At 45.2% G+C, this 25,978-nt stretch overlaps 1 protein-coding gene and 4 non-coding genes across 5 annotated transcripts; all 5 read left to right on the top strand.

The window, feature by feature from the left end:
* The first annotated feature begins 8,700 nt into the window (after nucleotides 1-8,700).
* Nucleotides 8,701-14,937, top strand: LOC140411337 (probable G-protein coupled receptor 139). The gene is made up of 2 exons (XM_072500458.1): nucleotides 8,701-8,854; nucleotides 13,642-14,937. Exons 1-2 carry the CDS (start codon nucleotides 8,701-8,703, stop codon nucleotides 14,676-14,678), a joined length of 1,191 nt encoding a protein of 396 aa, XP_072356559.1. The 3' UTR covers nucleotides 14,679-14,937.
* Nucleotides 14,938-23,397: 8,460 nt separating this feature from the next.
* trnak-uuu (transfer RNA lysine (anticodon UUU)) lies at nucleotides 23,398-23,470 on the top strand. Its single transcript has one exon. It is a non-coding gene; the product is annotated as a tRNA-Lys (tRNA).
* A 443-nt stretch (nucleotides 23,471-23,913) lies between these two features.
* Nucleotides 23,914-23,987, top strand: trnat-ugu (transfer RNA threonine (anticodon UGU)). Its single transcript has one exon. It is a non-coding gene; the product is annotated as a tRNA-Thr (tRNA).
* A 950-nt stretch (nucleotides 23,988-24,937) lies between these two features.
* On the top strand, nucleotides 24,938-25,010 carry trnak-uuu (transfer RNA lysine (anticodon UUU)). Its single transcript has one exon. It is a non-coding gene; the product is annotated as a tRNA-Lys (tRNA).
* A 454-nt stretch (nucleotides 25,011-25,464) lies between these two features.
* Nucleotides 25,465-25,538, top strand: trnai-uau (transfer RNA isoleucine (anticodon UAU)). Its single transcript has one exon. It is a non-coding gene; the product is annotated as a tRNA-Ile (tRNA).
* The last annotated feature ends 440 nt before the right edge of the window (nucleotides 25,539-25,978 follow it).

Raw genomic sequence — 25,978 nt, 5'->3', positions numbered from 1 at the left:
GTAGATGCAGAGCTCAGGTCCCTGCTGGACGCCATGGAAGAAAGGTGGGACACCCTGTTCCCCAAGGTGGGAAGGAGGATGCCAACTGCCATCATACAATGGGCCTGGGCGTTGGTGGCAGAGGCTGTGAGTGCCGTGGGCACCACCATCAGGACTGGACAGCAATGCTGGAAGACGCTGCACCAGTTTCTCAGGGCCGTCAGGGTGAGTAGGCAGAATTGTGCCCCTGGCACTATCGCCCATCCAAAACACCTGTAACCCCCTCCCCCACACCAAACCCCACCCGCCGGCGGTGTGCACGCACCCCGCACTGCAACAAATATCAACACCCATATCGTTCACCATGGCTGGTGCCCTGACCACGGACGTCACCAGCTGCTCCACCGAGTGTGGCACGGGTCTGACTGCCGAACACTGTCCACTTTCTGTCTCCTCCCTCCCACAGGAGAAGATGGCGAATAACCACAGTGAGAGAGGGGACCGCAGCGGGACGGCTTGACCTCAGCAGTTGCGGAACAGCGGGCACTGGACTTTGTAGGTTGGCTCGGAGAGAGGGCAGTCACCGAGACGGAGATCTGAATCGGGCAACCAAGTGAGCTCCTCGCTGCATGGTGGATTCCCATGGCATGCATGGGCACCACGCCCACCCCACCACCACCGCACCCCACACCCACACCACCCACACACCGCCTCGCCCCACACCCACACCATCCCTCCCCCACCCCACCCCACACCACCCACACACCGCCTCGCCCCACACCCACACCATCCCTCCCCCACCCCACCCCACACCACCCCACCCCACCCCCACACCACCCGCATACCACCCCCACACCATCCCACCCCACCCTCACACCACCCCCACAGCACCCCGGCCCACCCCCACACCACTCCCTCATCACCCCACCCCACCCCCACCCCACCTCACTCTCCCACCAACCCCTCACCATCCTCTCACCACCCCAACACCATCCTCTCACCATCACCCTCCAATCATGGGTCACGAATTGTGTCTTGCAGGATCACCGGGCGATGATGCGGGCCCTTCTGGTGTCCCCAACCCCAACACCAGGAGAGCAGCGAGGAGGATGCAGACACGGGCACGGGTGGGCGCCCTCGACCCGCAGCCAGAGGTACCCCAGAGCACCAGTCTGGGGATGAAATTGACTTCCCATCAGAGCTGTCTCCAACACCCTCCACCATCCCAGAGACACTCACCTGGGCTGGGCAATTCAGTGAAGTGGGCCTTGTGGAAGGATCTGGTGCACATCACTCACGTGGAGCAGTACAGCAGGTGGAGGGAGGATCCCCCGAAGGGGTGGACGGTGGGACGGTGACCCTTTCCCAGGGACCAGCTGCCTTGTGGGCAAGTTTCGGGCTTCGGGAAAGGGCGGTCCCATCTATTGTGGAGATGCAGTCTCAGAGCCAGGGACTACATGAGGGGAGTCGGCAACCACCCATCGCCTGAAGGTGCAGTTAGAGCTGGTGAACCAGCTGTAGGGCAGGAGATGGTGCCGACCATGCGTACTACTGAGGTCAACACCGTACGTGCAGTATCTGCAATGGAGGCCTTGAGGGCGAAGATTTCGGCCATGGGTCAAGATGTCCAAGGCCTGGGCCACTCTGCACTCTCAGTGGCCAAGGCCCAGGACAGGGCTACCCTCTCACAGGCAGCCATGTGCCAGGGCCACCTGGATTTTGCAACAGCACTCCTGGGCATGGCCCAGTCACAGGGGGACCATGACTGAGGGCCTCGGCAGCATTGCCCGGGTGCTGGCCGCCGTGCCACAGACCCAGAGGGAGGTGGCACAGTCACTGTCCGATGTAGCACAGACCCAGAACGTGGTGGCCCAGTCCCTGGGTGAAATGGCGCAGTCCTAGAGGGATGAGTTCCACTCCCTGCCCTCCATGGCTGCGAGCATTGCGACCTTGGTCTGGGCGCCTCAAAGAGTTCATGAACCGCCAAGTGCGCCAAGGTAAAGGCGCCGCGCGCACTACCCGGGTTTCGGGCGCAGACGTGCATAATGCCCAGGTTTCGGGTGAAGAGGTGCATGATGCACATCTCATGGTCACACACCAGCTGCACGTTCATCGAGAGGAACCTCTTTCAGTTTGTGAAGACCAGCCTGTCCTGTACCGGAGCTCGTAGGGTGACATGCATCCCATCAATCACCGAGCTCTGTGAGATTCACGACAAGCCCCCACTCAGCGCTTGGAAGTTCCCCTTTTCATAAAGGATCAGGGCGACCATCACCTTGATGGCCAATGGGAGCGGGTGTACTCCCCCATTCCCCCGGGGTGCCAGATGCACCATGATCTGGTAGATATGTCTTAGACGGCATGCTCGATCCGGCAGGTCCTGGGATCACATGTGCTACCGGTACACATGAGGCTTTATGCGGAACCTCCTTTGCACCTCCTCCCCCTCGGCCTGTTGGGCGACTGCCTTCAGATACCTTCAGGTACGCGCATTTCTAAAAACACAGGTGGTGTCATTTCCGCTGCTACCCCCACACAGGATACAGGATAGGGCGGTCTCCGGCACCTGGGTAGGGGAGGGGAAGGTGTCGGACATCTACCAGGAATTTCAGGAGGCGGAGGAAGCCCCAGTGGAGGAACTTAACGGTAAATAGGAGAAGAAGCTAGGTGGGGAGCTAGATGCGGGCCTGTGGACGGATGCCCTAAACAGGGTTAATTCTTCATCATCATGTGCCAGGCTTAGCTTAATCCAGTTTAAGGTGGTCCACCGGGCACACATGACGGCAACCAGGATGAGCAAGCTCTTTGGGGTTGAGGATAAATGTGCGAGGTGTGCGGGAAGCCCTGCAGATCATGTCCATATTTTCTGGGCATGCCCGACTCTTGAGGGTTTCTGGCAGGGTTTTGCTCTGGCAATGTCCAAGATCTTAAACACGCGGGTGGTGCCGAGCCCAGTGATAGCGATCTTTGGTGTGTCAGACGTTCCGGGAGTTCAGGAAGCGAAACAGGCCGTCGTATTGACCTTTGCCTCCCTGGTAGCCCAGAGACGGATCCTTTTAATGTGGGAGGACTCAAAGCCCCCGAGTGTAGAGACCTGGGTTAGTGACATGGCTGGCTTTCTCAGTCTCGAGAAAATAAAGTTTGCCTTGAGAGGGTACTCTCGGAGGTGGCAGCCATTCCTCGACTTTCTAGTAGAGCAGTAATGTTCAGCAGCAGCGGCATCCCGGGGAGGGTGGGGGGAGGAGAATTGTTATGTTGTATTGTTCTTTTCTTTGTATATATGATTAACTTTTACTTCATTTTGTTCTGTTAATGGTTGCGCACGGTTATGCAAAAATTATGTATTTGACAAAAATTTTGAATAAAAATAATGTAAAAAATAATAAAGACAAAGGCCATTGGGTGAAATTATATGAAATCTAAATATGGGAATCATGCTGTTTACAGGAACGATTCTAATGCTGGTTAATACAGCTTCCAATTGTTTTTTATTACATGTGATGGGACTTGTACACTCTTGTGGTAAGGAGGTGGAGTACAATTGCATCACAGAGTTTCTACAAGGGAATTCATTCAGCTGTCGAAACTTGCTTGTGGGAAATTACAAAAAAACAACTTGAACCGTTTTCTAACCTCAGCTTCCCTGGAGAGATCCTGGAGAGTATAAAATGAATGCAGTTTAATTGAGAGACATTGGTTGCTTCTCAACGGAAGAGATTCACTCCACACAGAAAATGCATCGATCAATTCAGATGGTCAGGAAAATATACTACTTGATACTTGCCATAATTGGTGTTCCAGGTAAGGGTTTATAACAAATGAAGTTCTGAAATTATGCACATGCGCTGGTTTCCGGAATTCACCTTCTCATGGCTGCTTTAGTCACAGAAAATCTTTCATCACGAAGGATTAAGAACATTATTGTTTAATTCAAGGACACTGGTTGTTGCTGTTCCTGGAAATCACAGCATTTTAAAAAGTGCCTGGAAAACGGCTTACAAGCTGTTTTTTGGTTTCGGTCTGCGTGCTGAATGCAGAAATTGTTACATAATATATGTTATGTTTGTGGCAGTAATGTGACTAACTAATCTATGTTAAGGTGTCCAGTCTCTATATCAGCTAAAGCTGTGCTTCTGTGTTGTAAAAGGCGTGGCCATTATTGATGACAACCACTTGATTATTTAAAATTCAAGCAACCAATGGAAATGTGTTTTGATTGCTGGAGATTCACTGGAGTACAGATAATTTTACAAGGAGTGGTGGTCAGTCCTAGCTAAACAGGTCATGGAACCTAGTGGGCTACAGATTATATAACCAATGGGAGAAGCCAGATCTGTGTGCAGGTTTTCAGTCTGCCAGAAGGTTTGAGTTGAATAGCAGGCTTGCCAAATGCAGTCTGGCTGGGCACAAGAGTCTGATAAGACAGAAGGATTTTCAGACTTCCTGAAAGGGAACTCTCTCCAATGGTCTGCACAAATAAGCAGGGAAAGCGTTGTGTTAACTTTACTTCTAAGTGGCATTTGAACCATCTTGGGTTGCTTAGTTGGAATATATATGGCGATGGTGTAAGGCATCAGTTTGAGATTTCCCTTATGTTTAAGAGCTCTTTAACTGATAATTGTAAAACTATCTTCTTTGCTCTAAATGTGGGTAATTCTATTCTTAAATTAAAGTTTGTTTGAAATAAAGGATACTTATTAATCAGAGTGATCACTCAGTTTAAGGGGGAATTTACTGGTAAGATTACTCTTTCAGTGAGGACGAGTTTCCTGGGTGTGGAAGAGGTTACTCTAGTTGTTTTGCAAAGAGTGGTTAAAACAAAACTTTTGGCTTTGGCGGTCAAACTGCAATTGACTTCACCTGAAGGGGTGCAGACGTTGGAGATAATTAAAGCGATAGCTCAGCATTTAAATTCACCAAAGGCATCATTCGGAATCACTAGAACTAGCTAAAATTTAATTACGAGTGAAACATTTTGAAATGGAGGAAAAGCTTGAGCTCCTCAAAAGAAAATTGAAATGAGGAAACTTGTTGTGGAAATGGAAAGATGAGCAAGGGATGAAAAGGAAAGAGGCAAACGAAGAAGAAAAGGTAAAGGAAAGAGCAGCAACGGTAGAGGGAAAAGGCAAGCAGAGAGATTTTGAACTTTGGAAAATGAATCTGCAAATAGATTACAAACTGAAAAGTTTGCAGTTAAATGCGGACGTTGAGGCTGTTGTATTATATTACTTCACCTGGTAGCATGTTATATTACTTGAAGTAATGTGTGTTACACATTTGTTTATGCCGAGAAGTTCTTAACTTTGATGATGATGAATACTCAAAGTCATCTCGTGATAGCGAATAATTTATTGAGTAACTAATCAATTAACTTGTGAGTTTGATTCTTCAATACTTTTATCACTACTTTTACTAGCAGTTAAATTAAACAAGATAGGATTGGATTAACTATGAATATTATACTTGTTCTCTGAGCTACCTCTACGCTTCTGTTCTCTAGTCACAACACACCCAAAGAGAACGGGGAAACAGATTGAGCCTGTATTTATACCCCCTATTAGTGTTGCCCTCTAGTGATCAGTTGACTGTACTGACTAACCATTAACCCTTTATGTATATACATATACAGAGATCACTACAGAGGCAAGTTCAGAGGAAGGCAGGACCCCTCTTTGTCAAAAGCCTCGAGTGAAAATGTTTGAATATATTCATGAACTTCCTACGGTTGACGAGAAAGATGTCGAAAAACGTCTTTTGTCTCGTTGAGAAATTAGCCAAATACAATGTGGGTATTGTTGGTTCAAACAAAATTGTTAGATGGAGCGAGTGAAGTGTTTGCATTGTTAGCAGAGGAGTTATCTAGGGATTATGATGAGGTGATAAAAGCCAATTAAATGCATATGGACTAGTGCCAGATTCCTATGGATGAAAGTTTAGAAATCTATGGAAGGAATCACGTCAGCTCAGGTCAGAAAGGAATCGTCTGGGTGTGGAAGAGATTGAAGAAAAGTTCAATGTTTTCATTGTAATAAGTTTGGATCCACAAAGTCACGGTGTTGATGTCTTAAGATAAAAACTTAAGAAGACTAACAGGGTTTATTAAAATGGGAAAAAAATGTGGTTACCTCTCAAGAGGTGCACAATACTGCACACTGGCTCAGAGGGTGCATGTTAGGAAGGTGTCTGGTTTGTTTAAATATTTTAGATGTGGGGTAGGGTTTACACATGTCGACAAGGTGGGTATGTAAAGAGATTAAGACCTTCAGGCATACAGGAGGAAGTCAATCTTTAATGGGTGAGAGACAGTGGTATGTAGTTCAGATTAAAATTGCCCGATAAAGTGGTAAAATGTGGGATCACAATGAAGTGTGTCGTATTCCATTATGTAAAACTGGTGAAGTGGCTGCAGGGTAATTATCTTTTACAGGCAGGTCCAGTCCTTTGTGGGTAATTATATAGCGAGTGATGCCTACTGTGGTTGAAAGGCAGTGGAATGTGAAGCGACTGAGGTGTTTCAAGAATCATATCCGAGTGGTGTTACTAGATTGTGTGGGAATAAAATCACAAAGTCACAGGTTCAGACATGAGGCGGAGAAAACAAGGAGTACGGATAGCGAGATTGAGGTTCATTTATCAGGTCCAGCCTTTAACCAGATGACTGATAAAGAACAAGAGCAAGTGGAGGGTGGAGGTCAGCTGTGGAATTCTCTGTCAGCGGATCCTCCGGCCCGCCGGTAGCACACCCACACCACGTTTGCTGACGGCGAGGGTCGGCCCACAATCGGGTACTCCATTGGCCAGCTACGGGAATGGGGAATCCTGCTGCCGACGGGGGTGCGACGTGCAGGACTGGTGGACCGGAAAATTCCGCATATCTTCAGTTCCAGAAAATTAGGAGAATTACAACAGAGGAATTCAGAGATAAAGTTGATCAGAAAGTATACACAGAGATAGAATCTGAGTAGCCAGGAGTGTTATTACACAATAAATAATATATTAATAAGGAAGTGAAGCCCTTTAAATGTTCAGGTTGATGATAAAAGGTCAACGCTTGATCACATGGTATTAACAGTGCGATATAGAAATGAAGTTCTGTGGGTAGCACATGAGATTCCTGTAGGGGGTCATTTAGGAGTAAGGACAACTCCAGTAAATATACAAAAACATTTTCATTGGCCTGTCCTGCAGCGGGATGTAGTTGAACTTTGCCATACATGTCATACTTGATTGGTATTGGAAAATCTTAAACAACAAGCAAGCCAGCTACCTTAATACCCATTCTTGCATTTGAGTAAACATTTGTTGAGGCCTCAATTGTTAAGATGATAAAAAGTAATCAATGTTTGTTGACAATAATGGGTGTGGTTGCTAGATTTCCGGAAGCAATTCTGTTGCAAAATATTGCAGCAAAGAAGGTTGTAGTGGACTTAACTTTGTTTTAGCCACATACGGGCTAACAAAAGATATCTAGTCGGATCAGGGATCCAATTTTATCGCAACGTTATTCAGGGAAGTTATTAATAGCTGAGGAATAAAGTGCATCATCCAGCATCAGAAGGAGCTTTAGAAAGGTGGCGTTTGATAAGTGGAATCAGACTTTAAAGACAACATCCATATTATCATAGAATTTACAGTGCAGAAGGAGGCCATTCGGCCCATCGAGTCTGCATCGACACTTGGAAAGAGCACCCTACCCAAGGTCTACACCGCCACCCTATCCCCATAACCCAGTAACCCCACCCAACACTAAGGGCAATTTTGGACATTAAGGGCAATTTATCATGGCCAATCCACCTAATCTGCACATCTTTGGACTGTGGGAGGAAACCAGAGCACCCGGAGGAAACCCACGCACACACGGGGAGGATGTGCAGATTCCGCACAGACAGTGACCCAAGCCGGAATCGAACCTGGAGCTGTGAAGCAATTGCGCTGTCCACAAGGCTACCGTGCTGCCAACATTTTGACTGTGTTGTCTTCTTTATTTCTCTGTGAACCACAAGCTGTTTCCTATATTGACTGAATGACCACACGACTGGTGTACTAGTTCAAAGACAGTTTATTAATAACACAAGACTTATTTCTATATGCAATGATATTTAGTTTACGCACTAAACTAGACCTAATCACTAAGATGACCTTTACTTCACTTCGGGGTGACCGGCTCTGTGCAAGAGATCAGGCCTTTAACTATGTCCACGTGGGTCGGTTGGAAGTCTTCAGGTTTGTCGCGGCTGGGCTCGTCCTTCAGGTAGTGATCGTGGGTCCTTGAACTTGGCTAGTTGATATGCTGCAATTGGTCTCACACAGGCTGGTCCAAAAGAGGCCGATCTTTCGGTTTGCAGTTCTTCTTATCCCCCTGGGCTTTCGCGCCCTTTGGGGTGGTTCGAACTCCAGATCCAATAGATCAATAGAGTTCCGATCACCCTCATTGATCCTGGCCAATTAGGGGGCGGATACCTCAGTGGCTGGGCGGGTCCTAGCTACCATTGTCATAGGCACGACGGCCTTTACAACTAATGGCAAGTGGCGCCGGTTCGTCTGCTACTGTTGTAACTCCTTAATTCAAACTTGATTGTCCTGGCGGAAATGGTGATTGACTCTTTATGGGTACAAGTTTCAGTCAGGCCTGGCTTCTTTGCACAATACACAGAGGCTGTGTTCCTGTCTGTGTTCAAGCTGACCACAATTCCCATGATCTTTTGCAGGTAGCCATTTTAGATGGCTACAGATACAAAGGTCGCGCAGATACAAAAGGAGATTGCAAGCATGCTTAAGAATATCATTGAAGTCAGTTACAATGATTGGAGATCAACTATTCTGATGGTACCAAAACCAGATGGAATGAAACGATTGTGTGTTGGACAAGCAAAGTGTAATATCAAAGTTTATTTACTAAAAGTATACTGAGCAGTACCTTTAACAGAAAGGGTGAAGGAGATTCTGGCTTTTGATCATAGATCATAGAATTTACAGTGCAGAAGGAGGCCATTCGGCCCATCAAGTGCTCTTGAGAGCACCCTACCCAAGATCAACACTGCCATCCTATCCCCATAACCCAGTAACCCCACCCAACACTAAGGGCAATTTTGGACAATAAGGGCAATTTATCATGGCCAGTCCACCTAACCTGCACATCTTTGGACTGTGGAAGGAAACCGGAGCACCCGGAGGAAACCCACGCACACACGGGGAGGACGTGCAGACTCCACACAAACAGTGACCCAAGCCGGAATCGAACCTGGGACCCTGGAGCTGTAAACCAATTGTGCTATCCACAAGGCTACCGTGCTGCCCCAAATGGCATGCATCAGTTTAAAGTGGTTGGGGCAACACGGTAGCATGGTGGTTAGCACAATTGCTTCACAGCTCCAGGGTCCCAGGTTCGATTCCCCACTGGGTCACTGTCTGTGTGGAGTCTGCACGTTCTCCCCGTGTCTGCGTGGGTTTCCTCCGGGTGCTCCGGTTTCCTCCCACAGTCCAAAGACGTGCAGGTTAGGTGGATTGGCCAAGCTAAATTGCCCTTAGTGTCCAAAATTGCCCTTAGTGCTGGGTGGGGTTACTGGGTTATGGGGATAGGGTGGAGGTGTGGACTTGGGTAGGGTGCTCTTTCCAAGAGCCGGTGCAGACTCGATGGGCCGAATGGCCTCCTTCTGCACTGTAAATTCTATGTATATCTATGTATAAAGTGGTGCCATTTGGAATGAATAATGCGTGAGCAACATTGCGAAGACTAACTGGACTACACAATTGTGCAGTGTACACTGCAGGTTTGGTGGTGTTCAGGTCTCTGCGAAAGGAGCTTTTGGAACATCTGAAGGATTTGCTCGATTGTCCACAGTGGGATGATTTGGTGGTAAACCTGACTCAACGTCTGTTTACCAAAGCTAAATCACATTATGAAGCCACATTGTTAGTCATGGTCAGATTAACGCATGGAATGAGAAACTTAAAGCGATTGGGCACTTCACAATGCCATCGACGAGAAGAGAAGTTTTGAGATTTCTGATATTGTGTCCCTTTTGGCAGAAACCCCACGCCACATTTCACCATGATGGTTGTTCCACTGTGTTCCGCCACCCTGGGCTAGTGCGCCGTCAATTCCAGCCTCACTTTACCCTGAGTCGCAGCACAATTTAAATTGACAATTAATTCTTCGAAAATATCCACGGGCTCTGGACTGTCGCTGACAAAAGACGACAGTCATCAGGTATGTAAATGTAAACACATTTTGAAAAATTAATAACAATAACTATAATTAACTATGCAGTAGATAAAAATGGTTAACGATTATCTAATTACTAACCCACCTCTTTTACTCACCCCCACTCTCTGTACACACAAACGCAAGACTGACAAACAAACACAGAGCGGAAAAAGGTGTAAATACAATGATGGAAGTAAAAGGATAAGGGTCTTTGTTTCAAATGGTTGTATTATAGTTCAGCTTTTTCATACGTTAGCCTTCTCGTACTCCTTTCTACAGTCTAGCCCTTCAGTTCGAGGTTTTTGTTTTCAGTCCATAATGGTTTTCAATACAGATTCATCCAAGTCTAAAGAAGCTCTCCGCAGGTACACACATCCTCATTAGGCAGCATTAATGGAGGAAGAGAGAGCGAGAGGGAGAATGTGAAAGAGAAAGATACATATTCACAGCTGCTCAACTCAGCGTCCAGGCTCCGAATGTCCTTTCTATGGTGATCTGAAAACAATTCCACTCAGGTAGGACCCATCATTGCCTGTCACCGGGCAGAATATGGCCCTTTGCCAATTCATTGGCTACCAGCCAACCAATTGAACCGCCTACCTCCGATCTCTCGGGTGCCACAAAGTCTGAGTTCTGCTGTTCAAAAACTCCACAGTTCATTATTTTACAACGTTTGAGTTCCTTGCTTGCTCTTTCACCTTAAAGGGAAATGTTCAGAAAATATCCATGATCAAAATGATAACCACCAAGTAAAAGGAATGGGAAATAAAGGAATCACCACAAAAGGCACCTTACAACTGACTGACCTTGGAAGAAAGAACTAGAAATTCCTTTGGATGGCTGACCGTTTGGAGGTACTGACAAACTGAAAACTATGCTAGCTGTCGCATCAGTTTGAATCACACCGAATTACCACAAGCAATTTCAGGTGGCCATTGATGCCAGTGATGTGGGCCTTGGTGCTGTTATGTTACAAGAAAATGAAGAAGCTATGGAAAGACTTGTTTGCTCCCCCACCCCCCAAAAGCCAAATACTCGTCAAAGGATGTATTCGACCATTGAGAAGGAGGCGTTGGGTTTGGCATTGGCTTTGCAACCTTTTGGCATTGATGTTGCTACAAATTCATCAGCGATAATTGTTTACACAAACCATAATCCATTGAAGTATTTGGTGAAGTTTAAAGATTGAAACAAAATACTTATTAGATGGAATTTATTGCTACAACAATTTAACTTGAAAGTTATACATGTGGCAGGAAGAGAGAATGTGAATGCCGATATTTTATCATCATTTGAGATGAAAGAAGAATGGAACGTCAAAATTGGGAAAGACAGACTTAAATGTACTATACTGCTGTTTAAATGTTCATGCATAAATATGAGGGGATATGTATCATATAGAGCAATGTGAGTGTATAGTAATGAGTAGTGTTTAAAGTTGAAAATGTTATGCAAAATGAAGCCATATTTTCATATTGCTAGTTCATTCTGTTAAGGGGTTAAGTGTGAGGAATGTACAGAATTGGTATATTTCCATTGCATTTCATATCTGTTGCAGGAATGCTCTTCAAAGTCTGGTTAAGGTAATATCTGTTGCAGTCATATTATTAAAGAACCTTGATTATGATATCCAGACTGTGTTTCTGTTAAAACTTATTTTAAGATGAGTAAAACATTAGGTAACCATTGTTTCTATCTATTTATGTCTTTTCATACAGAAAGTTAATGAAACATTATTATTGTTTCTGGAAATCCCCTGGGTAATAGATCATTTATGAGAGATTGTATTTTGTGCTAGCTGATTAAGTGGCGGGATATTATAGTGGGATACAATGATGAAATTAATGGGACGAGCCTTGTATTGCTGTAGTTTTGCAGTGTGTAATCAGCTTTTATGTTGAACAGCAGTTATGCAAATTCTGCCAGGGCCTATTAAGACGCAGTGTATTGCATCTGCTGTTAAAAGAGTCTCTCTTTCTCCAAAAGGTCTACACCGAGATAAGCAAGTAACCTATTTTGTCAACTTTACGTAGAAATGATATTTGAACTGTATTGGGTTGTTTAATTGGAATGAGTGAGTGAGGTGCAGACAGTAAGTACACGTTTTAAAATTTTATTTAAGACCTGTTAACAAAGTTATTTATTTGATGCTAATCTTGTTAATTCTGTGTTTAAATTAACATGTGTTTTGACATAGACTATACTTATTGGTCAGAGTTATCATTCCTGGGGTGAAGTACCCTTCCTTACAGTTTTACAAATAGAAAAAGAGCTCTGGGTTCCCGTCTGGTATTCAAAGAAAATTTGGGGCCTGTCCGTTTCCCCAATAGTATTAGTTTTAAACAACATTTTGTAAGAGCTGACTGAAAGTTCAGAAATCTGCTGATAAAAGGTGTTTTTTTGGACAAACGCAGCATTTGCGTGAAATTGTTGGGAAGCGGCATATTCATTCGCATAGAGTCCAGTTGATCAGTTGAATGCAATGATTTCAACATAGGCTAGGATGATTTTTTACACTGGCAGTTGCAAGTTTGGCTTTAAAAAATAAACAATCTCTTCATATTGCTAGTTAGGGGGAAGGTATGTAGAAATTGTTATATATTACATATAATAATTATATTTGAGGCAGTAATGTTTTAATAGCCTGGATGAGGTATATATTTGATGCAGTAATATTATTACAGAATCTATGTTGTGATATCCAGACTGTATGTCTGTTAAAGCTGTAATTAAGAGTGGCAAATGGTGGGGAAATGCTTGATCCCGACCATTCACTACTTTTTACAGATAAATGGGCTATTAACTTGTGATCCGATTGCTGGAGATTCCCCGGAGTGTCGGTAATTTATGGGAGAGTGGTGCTAAATCCAAGCTAAGCAGGCCATGGAACTTAGTGGGATACAAGGATAAAATGAATGCAGGCTAGGTATATCTGTAGTTTTGCTGTCTGCTAGAAATTTTAAGTTGAACAGCGCTTTTGCCAAATGTGGTCAGCTTGGGAGGAGAATTCTGACAAGGCAGAAGAATTTTCAGTTTGTTCCTGAAAGGCAATCTCTCTCCAAAGGTCTGCACAAATAAGCAAGTAATCATGTTCTGTTAACTTTATTTATCAGTAGAATTTTAACTTTATTGTGTTGCTTTGTTGGAATAGAGAAATCGGGAAGGTGTGAGGCATGAGTTGAAGTTTTTCCTTGTGTTCAAACACTGTTTACCCGATAATTGCTGTTATTTTCCTTGATGTTAATGCGGTCACTTCTTTGTTTAAATTTGCCATTCTCATCCCGTACCAATGCAATTTTGTGTTCTGGACCAGGATCTTGACATCTGGAAGAAAGGAGAAGGATCAACTGGGTGCTTGAAGAAATCAGCTCTTTGCATTTCAGAGCGTGCCCACAGCGGCACATATTTAGAAGCTGAGTGTCTGAAGATTATTCTCATGTCCGCCTGAAAAACAGTGCAAGAGTCATGGTTGGATTTATTGAGCTATGACCCAATTGTAAGCCACACATATTACCTGGCTAATGCTTCCTGCCTGGTCTCAGGAATAGGCAATATTTTCTGTAATTCCACTCTCTTTTCCTTTTTATGTGTCACAGTGAATTTGGTGTCAATTTTGATTCTTTCCCGTGGAAAGTGCCGCCTCTCCACCTGCACCACACGCTATTTGGTGGCTATGGCAACAGCGGATCTTCTGGTCATTATCACTGAGGTCATACTAAACCGAATCGATGATTATTATTTCCCATTGAATTTCCTAAAAATCACCCCTGTGTGTAGTGTTCGCTACGTCCTGCTCCGTATAGCCATAGCCTGTTCTGTCTGGTTCACTGTCGCTTTCACTTTTGATCGATTTGTCGCCATTTGTTGTCAGAAGCTGAAATCTAAATATTGCACCAAGAGAACTGCAGCTGTGGTCCTAGCAATTATCGGCATTCTGTTCACTGTGAAAAACATCCCCATCTACTTTCGATTTAAACCGAGATGGATTATCGACAATGTACCATGGATGTGTTCAAATAAGCGGAGCTATTTTACTGACCCTGTTTGGATTGGATTCAGAAAATTTGAAAAAGTTCTAACGCCACTGATACCATTCGGTTTAATTTTGCTGCTGAACGTACTGACAGTCAGACACATTTTGGTGACCAGCCGGGTCCGTGAGCAACTGAGAGGTCAGAGCGTGGGGGATAATCACAGTGACCCGGAGATGGAGAGCAGAAGGAAGTCGATGATTTTACTCTTCTCCATATCCGGCAGCTTCATCCTCCTGTGGTTTGTTTATGTTTTGTATTTCTTTGATGTGAATGACTTCTTAGATGATGATTCATTTTACATCTTTAAAAATGTTGCCTATATGCTGCGGAACTTAAGTTGCTGCACAAACACCCTGATTTACGTCCTGACTCAGTCTAACTTCAGAGAGCAATTGAAGAGCATGCTGAAATACCCAGTTATATCAATTATTAAATTAATTAATAAACAACACACCTGAGACCAATCAGATGGTGAGGCAGTGCTGAAATGCAAGAGGGTAAAGCAGGTAGCTCGGAAAGGAAAGGCCAGGAGGAGTGGGGGAAACAAAATAACTGTTAGGGATGGGCAAGGGTGAATATGAATGTTTCAGGAGAGGAGTCAGATGATTTCCTGGTGTGCTGGAAATAAATGAGCAAACACCATCGTTCCTTTACCTCCTCTGCTTGATTTCCCATTTCCTCGCATTTTCCCAAAAGTAAAACTTAGCGGGTTCACAGAAAAACAAAATTGTTCGTATATTAGAAATATTACTGTGACAATGCATTATTCTTATTTATTTATCAATATATTCATTGAGTCAATAAACGCTTTATTAAATCTGAGTCCCGAGCTTTCTTAACGCCTGGCTGGGTAATTGGGAAGGTGGGGAATGGGAAGATGGGGAATGTGGCATATGGGAGTTTGTGGAAGGTGGGTGATGGGGAAGATCGGGTTTGGGAAAGGTGGTGTGTGGAGTGGGAAGGTTGACTAGGTGATGTGGAAGATGGGCTTAATGAACATGCGGGATGGAGCAGGTGGGACTGGAATTTGTGGGAAATGGGAAGGTGAGAGGGTGGAGAATGTGCAGGATGGAAAATGTAGTGGATGCGGATTGTGGAGGATTGAAAATGTGGGTTGGGGCAAGTTGAGGAATGGCTAAGTTGGGGGATGGGAAAATAGGCATTGGGAAAGTTGGGTGACGAGGAAGGGGGTGGGGTTGGGAATGTTTTGTTGGGGCAGGTGGGTGCGAAATTAGTGTCATGGGGGTGGAGTGGGGTATTGGCATGGTGAGGGTGGGAAAGTTAGGGGATGGGATGGTTGGGATGGCAAAGGTGTCCTTTGTGGAACATTCATGATTGGGAAGGTGGCGACAGGAGAAGGTATGGAATGTGGTACATCAGGGATGGGGAATGTTGGGAATGAGGAATGTGGAATACACAGAAGGTGGGGGGTGGGGAAGATGGGGATGGTGAATTTGCTGGACGTGCAAGGTGGGGTGTGGTCAAGCCTAGACTCTGGCAGAGCGGTGTGGAGGTTGGTCATCACCACCAGGACCCATTTTCCTTGTGGGGTGGCTGTGGGAGGACGGGGTGGGGAGGTCTTGGGGAGGGGGAGCAGAGATCCTTGGCCATGTCAGTCGGGATGGTCAGTGTCTGAAGCAGCAACTCCTGCAGGTAGATCATTCTAACTGACAGGACAATGGAACAATGATAGATGATGTTGTGATGCAACAAAGATCATTGATCAAAAAGTAGGAGTGACTGGATTCCTTTCTCAAATTGTAGCTTCATATTGCCCTGGGTTTCGTGTAGTTTTGCTTATTCAGGCTTCAGACCGAGACAGAGAGCAAGGACTTTATGTCCATTCTTTCTAAGTGAGTACCCCTCATAGCAACATCGCCGACGACACAAATTGCCACCCCTGTCCCCTGTAAAATGATGGAAAGAGCTTTCCTCTTCATTTTCAAATACTCCATTGCCTGGAGCCAACCTCTGGTCGCTGAACCATTTGGAGATGGAAAGCTTGCTCCCTCTTCCTCTTCCCCTATGCAACTGGCAACAGATGTTGAAGAAGGTGGCACCATGTAAGGGTGCAGTGTAAGCACAGGAGCAGGCAGCTCGATGCCACCAGGCATAGTGATAAACCGAATCTGCCTGCAGACTCCCGCAGGTGGAGCAAAGATGCTACATTGAGATCTGAAAGACTGATCATCATAAATCTTGCCCCACCTGGGTGTATAATCCAGGTGGCATGGTGCCTGTGTCAGCAATTCAGCTCTCTCATATAAATTTAGTTTGGCATAATTTTGAAGTATATAAAAGCCTGAATGGTATCGACAAGGTCTGTGTGGAAAGATGTTTCCTCTTTTGAGCTGAGATCTAGGGGGCGCTGTTTTTAACATCCAGGCACCCTTATGGGCTAGAGAAGATTGATTTTTCTCTGTCCATGGGTTGTCCAACTTTGAGGCTTTACCTCAGAAAGCAATGGAAGCGGGGTCACTGAATATTGTTAAATCAGAGATAAATTGATCTTGTTGGGCAGCAAAAGTTTTTGAGAGTTGTTGGGAATTTAAAAACCGAAACACAATCAAAACATCCATAATCTTATTGAATGTTGGTGCTGTCTTGAGAGGCCCAGTCACCTTCTTCTGCTCCAGTTTTGTATGTTCAAATGGAACCAATTTGAAAGCAAACACATTTGCACAGCGAATTCCTCATTGTAACGCAAAGAAAATGGCCAAATATTTTTTCAGCGAAAGAATTTAAATGGGGAAACCTTGGCGTCCTTAAAACGGATCAGTTGAAAATGTTTGCTGGGGAAAGATGTCCGCCGACACCCTCACCCATTTACCGCCTCTGGTTGGGGTCCCAGCTCCCAGCAGTGAACATTTTCCAGTAAAATCAAACAAAATGGGCTGATCCAGTCGTCAGTGGAACATCTGGATCTCGCGTCTCCCGTTGAGCACTCGGATCAATAGCTCAATGGTGACTCCAAATCTATGGCCTCGTCAATTTAATTGCAGCTACAATTACGAGGAGGTGGAGAGAGAGGAAGAAGCTCATGAGAGGGAAAGAGAGCGTGGGGAATGTTAAAGAGAGGGAAAGTGAGAAAGAGAAGGAAGGGAGAGGGAGGGATCAAGAAAAGGAAAGAGAATTTGCTTTTTCCGAATATTGGAAATGGAGCTGGCAACTCAAAGGTAAGGAGAGTATAGACGGCGTCGCTGCAAGTTAATATCTCTCTCGATGAGGAAATACCCACCCCATCCCCCTCACCATCCCTCTCACGTGGGACTACTTTCTGAGACCATCAAGTTTGTGAGATTCCTTTCCAAATTTGAAGAGAATGATGTGAAGCCATTTTTGTTCTTTTAGAAAATAGGAGGGCAGCTAAAATGGCCCCCAGATATCTGGACATTTTTAGTTCATGGGGAGCTGTTTGAGAGCGTCTAAGCGGTCTACTTCATGCTGCATTGTGATGGGCACCAGGGCCATAGGTCCCCAAGGCACAGGGCACCGATGGAGCCAGGGTTGTGGAGGGCAGAGTGCTGGAGGAGTGGCCGGGGGGGGAGGGAGCAGGACAAGTGGGGGCACAGTCTGCAGTACAGCCTGTTGGACCTGGCTGGGCATGCGAGTACGCACCATGCTAACATGTCTGACTTTTACCCCCTGCAGACAATGGCCTTCAGGCAGCACGTTAGCGCAGTGCTTAGCACAGTTACTTCACAGCTCCAGCGTTCCAGGTTCGATTTCTGGTTTGGGTCACTGTCTGTGCGGAGTCTGCACGTTCTCTGTGTGTGTGGGGGTTTTCTCCGGGTTCTCCGGCTTCCTCCACAGTCCAAAGATGTGCAGGTTAGGTGGATTGGACACCCTAAATTGCCCTCAGTGTCCAAACCGTTTCGGTGGGGATACTGGGTTACGGGGATAAAGGGGATAGGGTGGAGGCGTGGGGCTTAAGTAGGGTGCTCTTTCCAAGGGCCGGTGCAGACTCACTGGTGGCCTTTTGTGGAACATAGGAGCAGGAGGAAGTCTTTCGGCCCTTCGAGCCTGCTCCGCCATTCATCACGATCATGGCTGATCATCCACCTCAAAAGCCTAATCCTGCTGTCTCCCCATAGCCTTTGATCCCATTCACCCCAAGTGCTATATCTAGCCGCCTCTTGAATATATTCAATGTTTTAGCATCAACTACTTCCTGTGGGAATGAATTCCACAGGCTCACCACTCTTTGGGTGAAAAAATATCTCCTCATCTCTGTCCAAAATGGTTTCCCCTCAATCCTCAGACTGTGACCCCTGGCTCTGGACACACCCACATTGGTAACATCTTCCCCGCATTTACCCTGTCTAGTCCTGTCAGAATTTTATAAGTCTCTATGAGATCCCCCTCATTCTTCTGAACTCCAGCGAGAATAATCCTAACCTAGTCAATCTCTCCTCATATGATAGTCCAGCCATCCCTGGAATCAGTCTGGTAAACCTTCGCTGCACTCCCTCGAGAGCAAAAACATCCTTCCACAGAGGAGGAGACCAAAACTGCACGCAATACTCCAGGTGTGGCCTCACCATGGCCCCTTATAATTGCAGCAACACATCCCTCCTTCTATACTCGAAACACCTCGCAATGAAGGCCAACGTACCACTTTACCACCTGCTGCACCTGCATGCTTACCTTCAGCGACTGGTGCACAAGGACACCCAGGTCCCGCTGCACAGCGAAAACAGCACGGGAGCAGAGAGAGGCGGGACAGTGAAAACAGCGCCGGAGGAGAGAGCCGGGAGATTTAAAAAGCGCGGGAGGAGAGAGCCGGGACAGCGAAAACAGCGCGGGAGCAGAGAGAGCCGGGACAGCGAAAACAGCGCCGGAGGAGAGAGCCGGGAGATTTAAAAAGCGCGGGAGGAGAGAGCTGGGACAGCGAAAACAGCGCGGGAGCAGAGAGAGCCGGGACAGCGAAAACAGCGCCGGAGGAGAGAGCCGGGAGATTTAAAAAGGGCGGGAGGAGAGAGCCGGGAGATTTAAAAAGCACGGGAGGAGAGAGCCGGGAGATTTAAAAAGCGCTGGAGGAGAGAGCCGGGACAGTGCTGGGAGAGGTGAGTGCACAAAAGGTGTGGCAGGAGTGCCTTTAGTCACGGAGTGCTGATTGGAACAGAGTGCATCTGAGTTTAGGTGAGTGACTGAGTTCGGGTGAGTGGCCAGAGAGGGCTGTGTTTTTGTTGGTGCTCGGGTTTACCTTGAGGTTCGACAAAAAATGTTTTTTTTTTTTTAATATTTAAATTAATTAACTAGTTGAATATGGCTGGACAGGTGATGTGCTGTTGCTGTATGATGTTGGAACTGGTGGATCCCATTGAGACCGTCAGTGACTACATCTGCAGCAAGTGTTGGCTGCTCGAGGAATTTCGGCTCAGAATTGATGAGCTGGAGACCGAGCTGCACACACTGCGGCACATCAGGGAGGGGGAACATTACCTGGACGCTTTGTTTCAGGAGGCAGTCACACCCGGTAGAATAAGTTCTGTTAATTTGGACAGTGGTCAGGGACAGAGTGGTGTGACTGCAAGGGAGGCAGATAGGGGGATCCTGAGTTTAGGAGTTGAGGAGCCTCAGCCCTTGACCTTGCCCAACAGGTATGAGGTACTTGCTCCCTGTGTGGATGAGGAAGAGGGCTGTAGGGAGGATGCGTTGACTGACCACTGCACCGTGGTACAGGAAGCCATTCAAGAGGGGGGAGCAAAAAGACAAGTGGTAGTTGTAGGGGATTCTATAATTAGGGAGATTGATGGCATCCTTTGTAAGCCAGATCGAGAGTCCCGCATGGTATGTTGCCTGCCCGGTGCCAGGGTGAGGGACATCTCTGATCGGCTTGAAAGGATTTTGGAGAGGGAGGGGGAGGATCCAGTTGCTGTGGTCCACGTTGGGACTAACAACATAGGTAAGACTAGGAAAGAGGACCTGTTTGGGGATTATCAAACACTAGGGACTAAATTAAAGAGCAGGTCCTCCAGGGTTATAATCTCTGGATTACTACCCGAGCCACGTGCCAATTGGCAGAGGGTTGAGAAAATTAGAGAAGTTAACACGTGGCTAAAGGAGTGGTGCGGGAAAGAGGGATTCCATTTCATGGGGCATTGGAATCAGTACTGGGGCAGGAGGGACCTGTACCGTTGGGACGGTCTTCACCTGAACCATTCTGGTACCAGTGTTCTAGCGAATAGGATAAATAGGTTGGTCACAAGGACTTTAAACTAGCAAGTTGGGGGGAAGGGAAGTGTAAAGCTATGGACAGTATAATGGTTAATGAAGATCAAGGCAGCAGGTTACGTGACAGGTTATTTTGTAGAGATATGGGTTCAAAGACAAGGAGAATTAGGAGAAAGGGGAAGAGGAAAAATAAATTGCGAAAAGTTGCTGATCAAGGTGTTAGGATTCAGAACAAAAACATAAAAAACAGCATAAGTGTACTTTATCTGAATGCTCGTAGTATACGAAATAAGGTAAATGAGTTGATGGCACAAATCATCGTGAATGACTATGATTTAGTGGCCATTACTGAAACATGGTTAAAAGATGGTCACGACTGGGAGTTAAATATCCAAGGGTATCAGACTATACGAAAGGATAGAATGGACGGTAAGGGCGGTGGTGTAGCTTTGTTGCTTAAGGATGGCATCCGGGCAATAGTAAGGGATGATATTGGTGCTATGGAGGACAAGGTTGAATCAATTTGGGTGGAAATCAGGAATAGTAAGGCGAAAAGGTCACTGATAGGAGTAGTCTATAGGCCACCAAATAGTAACAGAATGGTAGGGCAGGCAATAAGCAAAGAAATAACGGATGCATGTAGAAATGGTACAGTGGTTATCATGGGAGATTTTCATCTGCATATTGATTGGTTTAACCAGGTTGGTAAAGGCAGCCTTCAGGAGGAGTTTATAGAATGTGCCCGGGATAATTTCCTGGAACAGTATGTAATGGAACCTACAAGGGAACAAGCGGTCCTAGATATGGTCCTGTGTAATGAGGCAGGATTGATTAATGATCTTATAGTTCGGGATCCTCTTGGAAGGAGCGACCACAATATGGTGGAATTTAAAATACAGTTGGAGGATGACAAGGTAAAATCAAACACTAGTGTTTTGTGCTTAAACAAAGGCGATTACAATGGGATGAGAGAAGAACTAGCTAAGGTAGACTGGGAGCAAAGACGTCATGGTGAAGCAGTTGAGGAACAGTGGAGAACCTTCCGTGCAATCTTTCACAGTGTTCAGAAAAGGTTCATACCAACAAGAAAGAAAGACGGTAGAAAGGGGAAAAATCGACCGTGGATATCTAAGGAGGTGAAGGAGAGTATCAAATTGAAGGAAAAAACATACAAAGTGGCAAAATTTAGTGGGAGACTAGAGGACTGGGTAGTCTTTAGGGGACAACAGAAAGCTATAAAAAAGCCATAAAGAAGAGTAAGGTAGACTGTGAAAGTAAACTGGCTCAGAACATAAAAGCAGATAGTAAAAGCTTCTACAAATATCTAAAACAAAAAAGAGTCGCTAAGGTAAATATTGGTCCTTTGGAAGATGAGAAGGGAGATTTAATAATAGGAGACGGGGAAATGGCTGAGGAGCTGAACAGGTTTTTTGGGTCAGTCTTCACAGTGGAGGACACAAATAACATGCCAGTGACTGATGGAAATAAGGATATGATAGGTGAGGACCTTGAGAGGATTGTAATCACTAAGGAGGCAGTATTGGGCAAGCTAATGGGGCTAAAGGTAGACAAGTCTCCTGGCCCTGATGGGATGCATCCCAGAGTGTTAAAAGAGATGGCTAGGGAAATCGTAAACGCACTAGTGATAATTTATCAAAATTCACTAGACTCTGGGGTGGTCCCAGAGGATAGGAAAGTAGCAAACGTGACACCACTGTTTAAAAAAGGAGGTCGGCAGAAAGTGGGTAATTATAGGCCGGTAAGCTAAACTTCGGTTGCAGGGAAAATGCTGGAATCTATCATTAAGGAGGAAATAGCGGGGCACCTGGAGGGAAATTGTCCCATTGGGCAGACGCAGCATGGGTTCACAAAGGGTAGGTCGTGTCTGACTAATTTGGTAGAATTTTTTGAGGACGTTACCAGTGCAGTAGATAACGGGGAGCCAATGGATGTGGTATATCTGGATTTCCAGAAAGCTTTTGACAAGGTGCCACACAAAAGGTTGCTGCATAAACTAAAGATGCATGGCATTGAGGGTAAAGTGGTAGCATGGGTAGCGGATTGGTTAACTAACAGAAAGCAGAGAGTGGGGATAAATTGGTGTTTCTCTGGTTGGCAACCTGTAACTAGTGGGTTCCCTCAAGGATCAGTGTTGGGCCCGCAGTTGTTCACAATTTACATAGACAATTTAGAGTTGGGGACCAAGTGCAATGTGTCAAAGTTTGCAGACACTAAGATGAGTGGTAAAGCAAAAAGGGCAGAGGATACCGGAAGTGTGCAGAAGGATTTGGATAGGTTAGGTGAATGGGCTAGGTCTGGCAGATGGAATTCAATGTTGCCAAGTGTGAGGCAATCCATTTTGGGAGGAATAAGAGCAGAATGGATTATTATTTAAACGGTAAGATGTTAAAACATGCTGCTGTGCATTGGGACCTGGGTGTGCTGGTGCACGAGTCGCAAAAAGTTGGTGTGCAGGTGCAACAGGTGATTAAGAAGGCTAATCGAGTTTTGTCTTTCATTGCTAGAGGGATGGAGTTCAAGACTAGTGAGGTTATGCTGCAATTGTATAGGGTGCTGGTGAGGCCGCATCTGGAGTATTGTGTTCAGTTTTGTGCTCCTTACCTGAGAAAGGACATATTGGCACTGGAGGGAGTGCAGAGCAGATTCACTAGGTTGATCCCAGAGTTGAGGGGATTGGATTATGATGAGAGGTTGAGTAGACTGGGACTGTAATCATTGGAGTTTAGAAGGATGCGGGGGGGATCTTATTGAGACATATAAAATTATGAAGGGAATAGAAAGGATAGATGCGGGCAGATTGTTTCCACTGGTCGGGTAAAATGCGAGTGAAATTTGAAGAATTTGAGAAAGGAAACCAAAGGGAGGCTGCCGGTCTGCTTGCGAGGGAAATGAGCTGGAGAGGCTGAATTACCAGTGAAGGAAATTCAAAAGATACAATATGAGACTTTGAAGTGAGCTATGAAAATATTTTCATAATGGGCCCTGATAGCTCAGTCGGTAGAGCTTCTGACTTTTAATCTGAGGGTCCAGTGTTCAAGTCCCTGTCAGGGTTTTGATTATGGCTCAAGGCGTTTGCTTCCCAATGAACGGCAGGAAATAAAAATGAAAAATGCAGGATGCTTTATGGAAAGTGGAAGAACCGTGACAACGTCGTGTTTGCCAAATTGCAACAGCCGTCCAGAATTTTTGCTAGATTTTCAGTTGATGTAAAAACTCTCTCCTGGTCTTATCCAGCATTATACCACTGTAGTAATCTGGCAATGTTTAATCACTTCCCAATTCACAAAATATTTCCTGTTTGTCTACTTCTTTCCAGCATAACTGCTTTTAAATTAATAACTTTCAGAATAACTGCAATTTTTACAGTTTCAAAAGCCCAGTGCCGATGAATATTTTAATTTGCACTCTCAAAGTCAGCAGGAGAAATCAACAATACTGATGTTTAATCAAAACAATTGAAATCTGTTCCACACTTGCAAACCTGCCTTACAGATTGGTGCTGTGGCTTAGATGGTTAAAGCGCCTGTCTTGTAAACAGGAGATCCTGAGTTCAAATCTCAGCAATACCGTTGTACATTCAGGTCAAAGCATGTAACCTGTGAAGAATGCTCTTCATTTAATGGTGAACACAGAAAATGTTGACATCAATTCTGTGGGACTGACCTTCAAGCTTGTTTTATGTCAAACTTGATTCAAACTTCCATACCTCCCATTTTTCACGCAACTTCCATTTTCCTCATCTACTCCATTGCATGTAACCTCGCTTCAGCTCTGAATAAGGATCACACGGATTTGAAACATTAACTTTGTGTCTGGTTCCACAGACGTCCTCAAATTTGATGAGCTTTAATCCAATCATTTTTAGTTTCTCATGCAGATTCACAGATTTACTCTGATGAAGAGTGACCCAGCCTCGAAACGTTAGCTCGGTTCTCTCTTCACAGATGCTGCCAGACCCACTGAGATTTTCCATCATTTCCTGTTTTTTTTCAGATTTCACATCTGCAGTAATTTGCCTTTTTATTGGACGATATATGTTGCTGCATGTCAGCAAGAACGATTTGGGCGGGATAAAGGATGGGGCGTTTTCCATGAAGATGTGGCATTGACAGACCTATTTACACCCTGAAACTTTGCGATTTGCATAATTTGCTACTTTACTCGATGAGCTTACTTGCGTTCACACTCTGCCACAACAAACAACAGATGACACGCTTTATTCCCTCTCTCAAAATACAATCTGTATCTCTGCAGCTTCCCACTGATATCTCAGCGAACTAACCGTAATCTTCAATGTCTTGAAGTCCCAGTGCATGTCCCTGGGTAACAACAGTTGTCACATCACAGGTCATTGGTAAAATGCGAGTCCACGTTGAAGAATTTGAGAAAGAAAGCCGAAGGGAGGCTGCCGGTCTGCTTGCGAGGGAAATGAGCTGGAGAGGCTGAATGACCAGTGAAGGAAATTCAAAAGATACAATATGAGACTTTGAAGTGAGCTGTGAGAATGCTTTTTAAATGGGCCCTGGTAGCTCAGTCGGTAGAGCATCAGACTTTTAATCTGAGGGTCCAGGGTTCAAGTCCCTGTCAGGGCTTTGATTTTGGCTCAAGGCATTTGCTTCCCAATGAACGGTAGGAAATAAAAATAAAGAATGCAGGATGCTTGATGGAAAGTGGAAGAACCGTGACAACGTCGTGTTTGCCAAATTGCAACAGCCGTCCAGAATTTTCAAGAATTTTTGCTAGATTTTCAGTTGATGTTTAAACTCTCTCCTGGTCTTATCCAGCATTATACCATTGTAGTTTTCTGGCCATGTTTAATCACTTCCCAATTCGCAAAATATTTCCTGTTTGTATACTTCTTTCCTGCAGAACTGCTTTTAAATTAATAACATTCAGAAATAACTGCAATTTTTACAGTTTCAAAAGGCCAGTGCTGATGAATATTTTAGTTTGCACTCTCAAAGTCAGCAGGAGAAATCAACAATACTGATGTTTAATCAAAACAATTGAAATCTGTTCTACACTTGCAAAGTTTCTTTACAGATTGGTGCTGTGGCTTAGATGGTTAAAGCACCTGTCTTATAAACAGGAGATCCTGAGTTCAAATCTCAGTGGTGCCTTTATACATTCTGGTCAAAGCATGTAGCCTGTGAAGAATGCTCCTCATTTAATGGTGAACACAGAAAACGTTGACATCATTTCTGTGGTACTGACCTTCAAAATTGTTTTCGCTTGTTTTATGTCAAACTTGATTCAAACTTCCATATCTCCCATTTTTCACGCAACTTCCATTTTCCTCATCTACTCCATTGCATGTAACCTCGCTTCATCTCTGAATAAGGATCACACGGATTTGAAACATTAACTTTGTGTCTGGCTCCACAGACATCCTCAAATTTTATGAGCTTTAATCCAATCATTTTTAGTTTCTCATGCACATTCACAACATGTGCAGTAATTTGCCTTTTTATTGGACGATATATGTTGCTGCATGTCAGCAAGAACGATTTGGGCGGGATAAAGGATGGGGCGTTTTCCATGAAGATGTGGCGTTGACAGA

Source organism: Scyliorhinus torazame, chromosome 4, assembly GCF_047496885.1.
Source record: "Scyliorhinus torazame isolate Kashiwa2021f chromosome 4, sScyTor2.1, whole genome shotgun sequence".
Lineage (NCBI taxonomy): Eukaryota > Metazoa > Chordata > Chondrichthyes > Carcharhiniformes > Scyliorhinidae > Scyliorhinus > Scyliorhinus torazame.
Note: the sequence above shows the minus strand (reverse complement) of the source record. Positions and strands in the feature narration are given on the sequence as shown.

Bases quoted from the DNA above. Each gene is read 5' to 3' on its own strand.
- LOC140411337 (XM_072500458.1), top strand. From the start codon at position 8,701: ATGGCTACAGATACAAAGGTCGCGCAGATACAAAAGGAGATTGCAAGC. The intron at 8,855-13,641 runs GTAATATCAAAG...CCTGAAAAACAG, and splicing joins GTGTGTTGGACAAGCAAAGT to TGCAAGAGTCATGGTTGGAT.